General features: G+C 35.2%; 1 protein-coding gene across 1 annotated transcript in view; it reads left to right on the plus strand.

Moving 5' to 3' along the window:
- Positions 1-14,297, plus strand: part of MDGA2 (MAM domain containing glycosylphosphatidylinositol anchor 2) — an 875,220-nt gene that overhangs the window by 627,106 nt on the left and 233,817 nt on the right. Inside the window, exon 7 of the mRNA XM_053656885.1 lies at positions 12,326-12,655. Coding sequence (XP_053512860.1) covers positions 12,326-12,655 — 330 coding nt within the window. The remainder of the gene's footprint in view (positions 1-12,325; positions 12,656-14,297) is intronic.

The raw sequence follows: 14,297 nt of genomic DNA on the forward strand, positions 1-14,297 counted from the left end.
TGTGGCTACTCCAGTATTTAAATCTGTGAATGGAAAATGATCACAATAAACCAGTTGCTTTTTTAATTCAATTATCAAACAACTTTTTAAAAAGATTTTTTAAAATTTATTTTTAGAGAGGGGAAAGGAGAGAGAAGGAGAGGGAGAGAAACATCAATGTGTGGTTGCCTCTCCCATGGCCCCCACTGGGGCCCTGGCCCCCAACCCAAGCATGTGCCCTGACTGGGAATCAAACCAGCAATCCTTTGATTCCCTGTCCAGTCCACAGTCCACTAAGCCACACCACCCAGGGCACAAACAACTTCTTAAAATAAGAAAAATATAATTGACAAAGCTACCACTGTTTAGAGTAATGATTAGGTGACAACATTTAACATGATAACTACTTGGAAAGTGCTTCAAATATGTTCCAAATGGATGAGAAATTTTACACGTTTGCCATCTTATTCTTTCATATCACCAACCTAAGTGCAGTGGCAGTTTAGCCCATGAATGACAGGGTGCTCAGGAGGACAGCCATGTGGATAACCTCTGTGTTCGTAATGCTCCGAGTTCAGAGGATGAAATTATTTTTAAAAACAACTATCTGGAAGAGACATTTATGACAGATATAGAACTGTGGCAGTTCTTCTACCTAATTGCATGAGTTGGGGAAAGTGTGGTGAACTAGATGACAGTTGGATCTGGGCTTCAGTGACTGGGTTGGACTAGGACAGAGAGTGTGGGGAAGAGCCCATCCCACGGGAAAGCCATGGCCACGGCAGACTCTGGTAGCTTGCAAACAGGAACGGACAAAGGGGAAAGATAGCTTACATGAAAGAAGCTGTGATTAATGACAAAGGGGAAATCTACATATCCCGTGTAGGCCCCCAGGTGTTGCATGCCATAGAAATGGAGCAGACAACTGGGAATCAGTGACGGTAACTAAGAGAAGTGGGGCTGGAGGTTTTTACGAAGGTGAAAGCTCTTCTGAGACAAAAGCTATGGATGTAAAAGCAAGTAGTGAAGGGACTGTGGAGGTGGGGAAGGGAAAAGAGGAAGCAGATTCAGGACAAAAGACAATCCGGGAACTAGAAACACAAGGTCATGGCACGTTATTTACAGCAAATGCAGCAGGGCAGGTGGGTTGAACTGCAGTTCTTTAAACATGTCCTCCGATTGTTAGAAGTTCTCTTGCTGGTGGGAATCAAAACTAACTTGACAAAGGTAAAGTCGAATGGTTTCTGTATTAATGTTTTGATATTGTGAATGCAAAAGAGAATAAATAAGAAGTAGCTGCAGGAGATAAAGAAGTTGAAGGGAAGCTTTATATATTATTTATTTGTTGTTGCTTTGTTTTGTTTTAATTTTTGAGGAGATTTTCATCATGTTTATAGATTCCTGGCAAAGTCCTCATTGTGAGGGCGGCTTTAAGAGAAAAAGACATGAGAAAATTGATAGTGTGTAATATTCCATGCAGAGCTAGAGCTAAGATCAAGAGCACAACTTAAGAGGTTAGCCTGGAAAGAAAGACCGGAAAGGAGTAGGAGGGAATGGTTGAAGTCACAGGGAAGTATTTTTGTGGAATCATGCGGGATGTGCTAGAGTCAGTGAAAGCTGAGCTAGAACCAATTATTGTTACAGCAAAAATCTCTGTTCCGCGTCCCGTGATGCTGCTCCTCTGCGCAATGGCCTTTCACCATCTCCAACCCTCTCTTTCCTTTCCCCCATAAGTTTCCGGCTTTTTCTGCCTCTTGCACGGTAGCTAGTTTTTTGTTGTTATTTTTGTTTGTTTTTTAAGTATTTCATTCCATAATACTTAGTATGCTCGATTCTTATCTTCGCTGCACTGCAAATAAAATTCTTTATTTCTGTGCTTTTCCTCCGCTAGGCTGTTCATCTTGCTACTTTTAGTAACAAGCACAGTGGGGAATACATACATCGTCAATGCTCAGGGACAAACTGAATAGAAAACAGCTGACATCTACTGTGTGCTCACTCTATGCCAGCATCAGCATACCTCGAGCTTTATGGATCAACTTTATTACTGTCTTCATTTTGCAGGTTTCGGAGGCTGAGCCCGTTGCACAAGGTCACGCAGCCATAGGCGATAAAATCACATCAGAATCCAGACAGCCTGATCCCAGAATACTTACCCTTCACTATTATTTAGGAGAAAATTTATGGGCTATTAACCTCTCAATTGCAAGTTATAAACATAATAATTTTTTAGATTTTCCCTAAATTAGGATAGGTTATATTCTTAATACTTTAGTGAGAATTTCTTAGGTAAACAAGTGTTCCTGTCAGGTACTTAATGTTGAGCATTCTTAACATCTTTAATCATTTCATGAATAAACCTAGAAATAACAAGTGTTTTGTAGATCTTTCAACAGGCTTTGGCTATATTTAACTGAAGTAATTACATGTGAAGCTGTGTGAGGTCAACTTATACTATTTTAATATAGATACTTATAAGAGCTGATATTTCAAGTATTATAATCAGGATAAAAATCTCTTGAGGACATTTAAAAAATATACTGGGGCCACTTTTCAGCACATTCTTTAATAACTCAGTCCTTCTGAATAAGCTCATGGTCAGCCTCATTCCCTTTGGGGTCTGTTTTCCTAGAGGATGGATAAGTAACTGTTTGTAAGTCAGTGTTTTCAAACTTGAGGGTACATCAGAATCACCCAATGGACTTGTTAAGATGTGGGTGGCTGGGTCCTACTCCAGCAATTGTAGATTTAGTGTGAGTGACACACAGGAACTTGCATTTTTTTTTACAGGTTCCCAGGTTATGCTGTTGTTGTTGGTCCAGGGTTCACACTTGGAAAACTACTGCTCTAAGCTATAAATGTCATAGTTTTAATTTCAAATAGTAGAAATAACTTTAATTGATTACTGGCTTTATCATCTAATCATTTTCCTTAAGAATGAGTTCAGATCAACTCTTCTAAAACAAAAGTCACTGTTTCTTGCAAATGTGTCTTAACACTGAATTGGCTTACACCCATCAGCACCCTAAGCTATGTGATCAATTGATTTTTAATGCGGAATATATTGTGGCACCATTTTTTTTCTTAAAGTACTCAGGATTTTTTACTTCTTAAAGTAGTATTTTTCACTGGGCGTTGGTACCATGTAGACATCCCTATCTTGTCCCCGTCCACAGGTATTTCTCTCTCCAGCTCTTAACAGACCTCAGGTTCTGCTTAGGCTTTTCTCCCAAGAGTATACAAGTCTTACTTCTATGGCAGTTAACACTCAAATTATATACAGTGGTACCTCAGTATTCATTGTTAATTTGTCCTGGAACTTGTGATGAGTGCTGAAGCTGATGAGTACCAAACAATGAGGCATTTTCTCATGAGACATCATGACTCATGCAAGTTCTAGCAAGTGTGATGAGTCTGGAGCAATTGCCAAGTGCTGAAACTTTTTCTCCTTATCAAAACAGGACAAGTACAGGGTTGGATGAGTTCTGAAGCTGACAAGTACTGATGTATCACAATATTTATATGTGACCCTGAACATAGAGCACATACCACCATCACCAGGTTCACCAGTGACAACCTCCTAGAGTCACTCTCATAGAATATAAACTTGTTTTCTCTCCTGCTTAATAATCACCAAGATACTCACTATCTTTGGATTTATCTTTGAACTGAGCTTGACCACCTGCGCAGTTGGGCCATGCTCCTTTGGTTCCTATATGAAATTGTAATTAAGTCACTTTGAGGGACACATCAACAACTAATCTTATGAATTACATTGTTGTGATCACCATAAAGATATGTTTACAGATGCTATTCATCATGTGTCTCATTTATGGAAGTTCAGAAGATAAATTCCACTCAAATCTCTGAACCAGGAATAGTTATTTTGGTTTTTGTTTGTTTGAAGGGTTGGTGTATTTTTAACTCACAGATACTGTGACATTAATTTTCTTTTTGCCTGTGTTTCTTTAAAAATCAGAGTTAATTTATGGCCAACTACCAATTGTACAGAATACAAAGACATTTCTATATCAGCATCATTTTTACCTTATTTGTTTATTTACCACAATTTCTCATTAAAAAAGAGGAAAACTACAATATGTATTTCTAAAATTTGCATTAAAGACTCCCAGAGCAAGGTAAGATATACTTTTAAAAAGAGAAATGTGACATTTATTTTATAACACATTGAATTTATTTAGTTTTAGAGTAAGTCTTTCCACACCTCATTTTAGCAGTCCTGTCATCTGTTGGGTAACCCACAAATCCAGGTCCTTGTCCTGTGGTCTATTTTCAGAAACTAGACCTACAGGGCATTAAAGATTATATTGGGCTCACTGCTTTGGAGGAAGCCTATCTTGTAAAGGGATTAAATTAACCTGTTCAACTCAAATACACTTGTACTCATGTGACATTTCATCTTTGAGCAACATGCTACTGCATGAGTGTTGTGTGCTGTAATCATAAGCATTACATTCTTTGGTGATTGAAATTTATAGCAGTGAATTTTGTAGACTGATCCCACTTTTACCTATTTCAATAATGTGCAATACCAAATTCCATGGTGTCAAAGAAAAATTGCACCAGACATGTTACAAAACAACAAGGAAGACTCTGTTCAAGTCTTGCAATAGAGGTCAAAATTATTGCAATAGATGAGAAAGTTTAAATACAACACCACTGAACCATTAAGACAGGACAATTTTTAAATGAGAGGTGAGGTAATGAAAAAGTACTGGAAGATATTTGGGAGGAGGCTGGTTAATGTGATGAGGCCAACTGTGTTGCTAAGTATTCTTTTCACTTTTCAAAGTTAGGCTCTTACTCTCCTACAGTAGTGACTGGGAGATGGGTGCACCGTCTCCTTCGATGATTACTGAAGGGTTGGCTCACATGTTCTTAACAGAGACATCTATCAGGATATTCTGGCTTGTTTCAGAAGATTTTCAGCTAAAAGGGTCAGAAGAAGCATTCACAACTGACAGTTCTCTAAATGTAAATGCTATCAGAAAATGGAGGTCAGGGGCAGAGAGTTAGGAAGGAACCTGTCTCACACTGAGTCATTCTGAAGGGAACGTCTAGTCAGTCTTGTCAGTGGCATTGACTCTCCAGCTTCTCTCAAGGTCGTGTAAAATAGTTAAGACAATTCATGTAAGTTCCCACTGAATACAGGTATTTTTCATGTGGTCATTTGATATATCTAGGTTATTTTCTTTGCTCTGTAATGTTAAAAGGAAAGATTATATATATTTAATTATTTAACCATTATTTTAGTATAAATTGAAATGTGTATAGATCTGGTCATAATATTTTGGGTTTAAAGAAACAAAACAAACAAAGCTCTCATTTCTCCAAATATATAGGCAAAAAAATGGAAGGTTTCTAATGAAGGGAAAAAAAACCATGGTTTGCAATTATGGCAAAATAACTTATAAAAATATTTTCTCCTAAAAAAATACTGACTTTACAACTATTTGAATGATAGATTCCCAATGAATTAGGGAACTAAGCAGCATGTCCTGACAACTGACATGCAAATGAGCTAAATCCACTGATTTATTTTCTTAAATATTAGCTCATATTTTACCGGCCATAGAAATCAGTAGAAAAGAGATTTTCAAAAAGTAAGAACCTATAATGTAAATTGGTATGGAATGCAAAATGTAAGGTAATATAAAAATGGAGAAAACTGGAAATACCATTGTATTCATTGGTTAGGAGGTCATTGCCAACCTCTGAAACTTCAATGCTGGAATAGTACTGGTGAAAAGCTGGTGTGAACTGTCCAAAGAATGAGTTTATGATACAACAGAGGAGGCACATAATGTTTCACTATTTATTCAAGACATATGCTACAGAGAGTTTGAAGGATTCTTAGGGTTAAGAAAAATGTTCTAAGTTTAGATGTGACCTCAACTGTTTTTACTATGAGAGTAAATAGGATTTAGAAGAGAAAATATTCAAATTTTGAGATGAAGTGGATAACTAAAAGGATGCAGAGAATCAGGACCCAGTGAGAGCAGTTTACAGATGAGCAGGATCACTTTGCAAAAAAGAAAGGCCACAGCTTTAGAGACAGAAGATAATAAAGGCAAGAAAAAGTAAAGAAAGATTTTTAGTTTAAGTTAGTCTCATTATTTTCACTGCTATATGATCAATTCCATCTTAAGGATAGACTACTTTCAAAGGGACCTCCAAGAACCATATTTAGCACAGGCCTAAGTGGCAGGTCATGCTATAGGTATTTCCATTTCTAAGTCTTTAACAACTAATAAAGAAATATCATTTACCCTGGACACATTCTCATTTCTCACAGTTAATTGTATTATTGTACTTGATAGAAAAGGTAAGATTAAAATATTCACCAATTTTAATGTCAAAGGGTCAGTAAGTTGTACTGATTAATATTCTTCTATTTAAATAACTGGTACTATGTCAAATGCCATTTACATAGGAGCCACATTATGAAAAGACTTGTTCTGATTTATGATGGTATATAGATACTTTAAAAATTTATAAGCAATATATATTTTCTCATCACTTAACATAGGGCTGAAATAATAATAATGACAAAATAGTAATGATGATGATAGTATTATTTTAGTTGACTCTTTTCTCAAGGAAGGACTTACACAAAAAGCTAAATTCGGGCCCATTTAAAAGAGCCTCTCTTACTTTAATTTCAACCCGAAATACTTATCTATGGTTATTCTGTTAAGCAAGTATGTTTAAGACAATTAAAATTCAATCATACCTTGCTTAAACAATTTGAATGATTAATTGCAGTGATTAGCTTTGAGTAAATTCACAAAATAAATAGATCCTTCATACTTCATAATTAAATAGAACCCCAGTTTCTTTTTCATCACCTAGTTGTGCATTCAGATTATCAGGGTGCTATTTTAAATCACTTTTAGGAAATGTGTTTAATGATTTTTTATTATTGAATTATTAACTAACTTCCATTCAGAATACAGATTGTCAGTTATAGATAAAATGAAGTGAGTAGAAAATACCTAATAATATATGTACAAGAAAAAAAAAAAAAGACCTGTCTACTCCCATCCATTTTCTTGAAGCTTTAATATTTTAAGTGCTTTTATATAACAATATAAGAATAAATGTTATTCTTATTTCCTAAAAAAACTGTTAAATTGTATTGCTAGCCTTTATCAACAATTGCAAATACAATGTATTTCTTTTTGTTGTTTTTTGCATATTTCAAAGTGTGCATTTCTAAGATAGGAACAAACTGATAAATTAAATTCTACAAAATGCTGATTGATTGGGAAAGGAAAGAGCCACACAGTCCTTAGTGCAGATGGGGTTTTTTAGATGGCTATGGACTGTGTTTTATATATTCAGTATGTTATTAGATATATTTACCTTAAATATATAAAATATGTATTTATATCTAAATATAAAAATATTTCCCCTGTTCATTTTTTTTCATTGAAGAGTTGTATTTGGTCAGTTGTTTTGTGATGTGCATATGGGAATGTCTAAAATATCAAAAATAAAATTCATTGTCAGTCTTTTCCATAATTCTCATCAACTGATAGATTCTTTTACTTTGTTCTGTGGGATACTAGTCCCAAAATATGTTCCACAAACAAAGGGTTTCTGTTAAATAGTATCAGTCCCCCTAGAAGTATTGCAATGTGTGTGTTAGCATGTTCAAAGCTCTGAAAAGTTCTGCAGAAAAACAAACTTTACTCATGTAGTCAGTCCCCAAACTGTCTTTATCTTCTTTAAACATGACACTATTCACCTTTTTCTGAAAAAGGTTTTGACAAATACTGTTGCAGATAACTCTGCTTAGTGATCAGTGTTCTTCCTTCTTCCATGTTTCCTCGGAGATGATCTATAAATCAGGTACGCAGCCCTTCCATGTGAAATTCATTCTCCTTTACAAAGCAGGATGGAGGAACGGTAATGTAACACATTTGATAACAGATGTACCTGACACATCGTATCACTAGGGCACATAACTACTTCATCAGTAGATGTGCTGGAAATATCCTGAGTTTTTTCTGCATAGAATCCTCTTCTTCCCATATACCCCTCTGTTAATGCTTTGTTCATCAAATATTATTCTGCTCCCAGAACAAACCCCTGAATCTTAGAGAATGTTAAATCTCTTTGTTCTCTAGGCTATTTCCCACCATGGATCTCGGCAAGCCCTACTTGGATCTTTGTAGTGGCCTCGCTTTTATACACAAGTTTCATTCTAGCCACACGACCCCTCTGTAAATCTCAGTAGAGGGACTGCAGTGATTCCAATTTAGAATGTCCTCGAGAGTAACCTGTCTAAAGTGAATGTGAGCCAAGTTTGCATTCAGTTTCTCATTACTAAGAAAATGGGGAGTATGTGTTATGTTACAATGCTTTCTAAGCTGATTATCCAGAACAGAGGCTCAGCATGATGCCAATTCTTTACATGCATTACCAGACTAAACAAGTACCTTTTGAGGTTTATCCATCACAATTTATGATACATTAAGCTAAATCTAATGTTCTCTCAGGCTGGTGTTAGGGGATTTTCAATATTCAGACTAATGTATTGCATTTGGGGAAAGGGATTCTTCTCTCTTTTTTCCATAGAATTTCTTTAGTTCTATAGTCTTGTTATATACTATTGGACCAATGTTATACTCTAGTACTAATCACAGATTGATTTTTAAGCATTTGAATCTTAACTGGTAGGAGGAAATGACTTTAAATTAACATTGCATGAACTACTATAAATTCTTCACTGAAATAGAGAGTGTTTAATTATAAATGAAGGAACCTGATTCTCAGTTGATTAACTAAATTAAACACTTTATATTTTCAAGTCTCTACATTCCAGGTAATAAGCTATTTCTCACAATAGGTCTCAGAGGGAACCTAATCCTATCACCTCCTATTTTTTAAATGATGTTCTTGACCCATGAAAATTAGATGCTCCAGCCATGGCTGCTGTGGTTCAGTGGATTGAGAATTTGGACTGTGAACCAAAAGTTCACAGGTTCAATAACCAGTCAGGGCACATGCCAGGGCTGTGGGCCAGGTCCCCAGTGGTGGACATGTGAAGGCAACCACACATTGATGTTTTTCTCCCTCCACGCCCTTCTGTGTAAAAATAAATACCAGCATTAGGTTTCCAGTTCTTAATGTACTTGTGCCTAGTTTATAGAGCAGTGCTCTTAGTTTTCTGAGCAGCCAAAGTAAATTAGAAAATCAAATACATTTAACTCTCCTCAGTTACTATATATGGCTACACATCTATAGTACACAGATATGCACACACACAATATTTTTCTTAGAGCATTTCTATTATGTATGAAAACCCAGATGTTTTATTATGGAATAACAGAAAACAAAATGGGAGAGATGATTCTCCAGTCTACTTATTCCATGCTACTTATTCTGAGATCCCTTCACTTAGGCTCACTTGCAAGATTCACTTTTCCCGCTTCCTTTTTAGAATCTGTCATTCGAAAGACTAATATGATTGACTTTGACCAAATTATAAAATTGTCTCATACTGAGATCAACAATATTCGTGGCAATCAGTTCATTCTTAATAGCTCACATGATTATTTTGGTTTCTATCAAAAATATAATTATATATCCCATCTAACTGTATTTACTAATTGATTTGATTTATAGTCTTCAATATTTTACTCTGACTTTTGAAAGTTATTTTCCATGAGTAAAATAGTCCATAACACAAAATATAGAGATTAGTTTAATTTTTTATCAGTAGCTTTGAATTGTTCAGTAGTTTAACCCCAATACATCTGATGAGTTTGCAGTTCTCTCAATGCTGGTATCACACTGATGTGTAACTATACAGAGAAACAGAGCCAGAAAGGAAGACTGCCTAGTAAGTCAGTGAGAATCACTGACTGACACATCAGGGGTTTTTGTTGTATAGGTATATAGCGACTGACATCTAACTTTGGAGTTAAATTTATTGTAAATGTGTTGCCGTATGAAACTATTGTTATATTAATGTACATGTATTCTCAAATTTTAAAAATTGTGAATTTTTTATTTAAATTTTTTATTCAGGTCTATCTTTCTTCTGTAGAAACAGCATAAGAAAAGTTCTTGCCTAATGAAAGAAAAGTCTCATTTAAATGTTATAATGCTAACCAAAGTAAATGTTCCTTGAAATACTATTTTTAGATCTATTTATAAAAGAAAGGGATATTTGCCTTGGATAATGTAGCTTAGTGAATTCAGCACCAGACTGCAGATCAAAGGGTCACTAGTTCTATTCCCAGTCAGGGAACATGCTGGGGTTGCAGGCCAAGTCCCCAGTAGGGGGCACTTGAGAGGCAACCACACATTGATGTTTATCTCCCTCCCTCATTTTCTCCTTCCCTTCCTCTCTGTCTAAAAATAAATAAAATATCTTAAAAAAGGAGAATGATATTTTACATACTATAGAGCTTCAGTTAAACTTGAATTATTTATGCATGATGTTATATACCAAATATAGTAGCCAGATATGGATATTTTAGCACATTTCCCTCTCAGCTAAAAGTCATATTTTAGTACCTATTAAAATATAAATATGTGACTATAGGCAATGTTATGATATAATTTATCATTATTCTATCCTAGAGTCATGTACTGATAAAGATATGGTTAGTTACAACTAAGGTTCACACTTGTAAATTGCATTGTATTGTGGAAAAATGTAACAAACAATACGAGAATATGATTTAAATATTTGTCTTTGGTGTTTTCATTAAGACTGAAGATTTGTGCAATCCCAAACTATATTTTGGAGGATTCTCCTCTGAGATTAGAGTTCTTCAAATTTATAAAAACATTTCACATCTACGCAGTACATACTTGTCTTGACATAAGTATCATAAGTGTTAGGAGTATAATCTGTAAGTACGCAACTTACAATACATGAGTGTCAGTGTTATGCATGTTCTGTTCATCTCATGTAATAAGGGTCTTGCCTAGTGTCTTATCCTGAACAAGAACCTGTAAATATTTCTTGAATAAAAGGAAATAAATGAACATTGCTTTTGATGATTTTTTCTCCTCACTAAGATGCAAACAAGAAAGAAGGTAAAATATTGAGGCTCTAAAGACAAAGAAAAAAATTAAGATTTAAAAAATACATTAATCTCTAATGCATTCTTATGTAGTTTTGTAGATTTCCGTGGTGTTTCTATGCCTTTGTTGGACCAACTAAGGAAAATCAGATTAAATTTGGAAAGGTTATCTAAAATGCAATTAGAAAGCCTCCAGTATCTGCAAGTTCTCAAAGTTCATATCATTTTTGTCATTGTCATTATACATTTAGATTTAATGATAAAAGTAAATAATTTTTATTCTGATAATTATGTTTCACTGCATATGCTTCATATCATCATATAGAAATGATGATGTTAAGAAAGAAAGAACTGGGTAGGATGTTGGAGAAGAGAAAAGTGTGTACATGAAAGAATCACTGCCATAAAAAGGAGAAAAACTCTATCCCACACTGAATCTCATGGTATAACTCAGAGTTCAGAGGCAGAACCCTTAGGAGGCCAATAGATGCTCCCCCAGAGCCTCTGGTGCTTATCACTAGGGACTCCACCTGTGAGAACAGCACTGACATAGTTCGAGAAAGCACAGCTCTCAGGACATAGACAAAGCAGGCTTGCCCAGCCACCTGCAAAGAGGTACCTTTGGTCAAATGCATGAAAAAAATTTTTTTAACTCAGGTTATTTCAATATACGAAAATGCCTCATGATGTGAACTGACTCAATTCTTACAAAACTAGTTTTGGTTATCATCTAAATTTAACTTGGAAGAATTTTCTTCAATATGACATTCATGCAATATTTGAGCTGTTTAAGGACTGAGTGGGGGGCAGTGGGAGTGAGTGGGGGGCATCTGTAAAAGTGTCAACAGTAAAAAAGGACTAATAACAACAAAGAAAGAACTGCCATAACTGAGGAATGCAATGAGTAAGGAATTGGGCTTATTACATTTTAACACTAATTTAAAATGACTATATAACAGATTATGCTGTTTGTTCAAAATTCAGTAGCAACAATGTTCATCATATGTAGATTTAAAGTATTCTTTATATCACTGGAAATATTATCCAATTAATAAAAATCAGTGTTTAGCATCTCTAAGTGACTTCAGACTTTAGGTTACTTCTGGATAACCCAGATGACATTTATTGATATTCACACTACTTGGAAATAACCAATAAACGTATGTACATTTTTCTTTGTTCTGTTTTATTTTATTTCAGCCCAGAGATGATTACCTAGAGTGAATGAATACCTAACCTTATGAAAGTAACATTAACTACTTACGGACTTTTTGTTTCAGCGTTAAAAAAAGGACGATTTTGGATCACGCCAGATCCTTATCACAAAGATGACAACATCCAGATTGGGCGTGAGGTGAAAATATCTTGCCAAGTAGAGGCCGTTCCTTCTGAGGAGTTAACATTTAGTTGGTTTAAAAACGGCCGTCCACTGAGAAGCTCTGAGAGGATGGTTATTACACAGACTGACCCGGATGTCTCCCCGGGAACCACAAACTTGGACATCATCGATTTAAAATTCACGGATTTTGGGACATATACATGTGTAGCATCTCTGAAGGGAGGAGGAATATCTGATATCAGTATCGACGTTAATATATCCAGCAGCACAGGTAAGCATATTTATGATGCAAAAGATGTTCCCGCTGAGAATAATTTCCTTACACACAGCAGATGATAGAGTCTTCAGTCTACCTAAAAATATTCTTATTTTTGGAAAGGATCATAAAACCAAAATTTAACCTTCTGAATGCCCAATAAATGCCATGTTAAGAGACATTGTTAGTTCTACTTTGATTTAAATTTACATTAAGTTTTACAGAAACAGTACACATAAAATTAATAACATTGGCCTGATAGAGGTAGGCTTCCAAGTTAAATAATACCCATTTGTTCATTATATTTTATTAACTAAACCCCCTTTACATTCTAAAATTGCATTAATAAAATTAAATAAGAGATATCTAAAGAGTTAAGAAAGCTTTCATAAATTTTAAACTAACAGAAATTATTTAGTCCCAATAAAAAAGTATTGAGAGAAGAGTTAAGAGTATTCAAATATAAGATATAAGAAATGTATTTTTCATGAACAAAAAAACAATGATAAAGATGTTAAAGAAGGAACTCCTACCCCTTGCAACAGCATGGATGGAACTGGAGAGCATTATGCTTACTGAATAAGCCAGGTGGTGAAAGAAAAATACTGTATGATCTCACTTTTAACAGGAACCTAAACAACAAAACAAACAAGGAAGCAAAATATAACCAAAGACACTGGAATAGAGAACAGACTGACAGGGACCAGAGGGGAGAGGGGAGGGAATTTTAGGGGAAAAGGGGAAGGATTTACAGGAACAAGTATAAAAGACACATGGACAAAAACTAGGGGGGTTGGAAATGGGAGGGAGGTGGGGAGCACAGGGCAGGGTTAGCTGGGATGGGAGTAAAAGACAGGAAACTGTACTTGAACAACAAATAAATTTTTTAAAAAGATATTAAACTTGTAATCAAATGTGACTCTTCAAAGAAATTTATGATAGATCCTCTGCACATTGAGAATGGTTAAATAAAAATATACTGGAGTAAAATTCCTTCTTTTGGGGTTGAAAATAAAAACATGTTATCAATTTTCTCCCAATTAAGTGTACGTCTGCATGTGAGGAAAATTAAAGGGCTTTTGTATGGGCGGGCACGTTAGTTTAACTCTTAGGACATTTTAGAGCCCTGTGACATTACAAACGGAAGTTTGTATTTGGAGAACTCCAAAGTAGCTTTATTTCTTTTGCCCATTTGTGCCCAGATTGAATTTTAAGATTTTAATGTAACCTTGGGGTGACTATATGTGTTGAAACAAAGCACAGATGTAGTTAGCAGATGTACTCAGTTCTGAGGAAATTTAAGTAGTCAACTTTCTTTTGCAGTCAGGAAGCTTCTGACCGTCACACAGTAACCGATTGACCTGTGATCGCGTATCTCCTCATGAGTCCAAAGGGCAGGGCATGCAGGTCGATTTCACTCCTCAAGCCTGAACAAATGTGCTTCTTTTTCTTTTATTGCTAATGAGTATTTTATTTTTATCAGCCACAATTAATGTAAAAAAGCAGCAGGGTGGTAGAAAATATCCTTTGGACAGATGTGTTTTTCTATATCAACAATGACAATAACTAGTTTTTATCTAACCTATATTTCAGAGTTGGTGCTAGCACTAGGAGATAGGCTCAGTTTAGGATATCTAATGGAAAACTGTCCATATGT

This window comes from Artibeus jamaicensis, unplaced genomic scaffold, assembly GCF_021234435.1.
Source record: "Artibeus jamaicensis isolate MK-2021 breed Jamaican fruit bat unplaced genomic scaffold, CSHL_Jam_final scaffold_286, whole genome shotgun sequence".
Classification (NCBI taxonomy): Eukaryota; Metazoa; Chordata; class Mammalia; order Chiroptera; family Phyllostomidae; genus Artibeus; species Artibeus jamaicensis.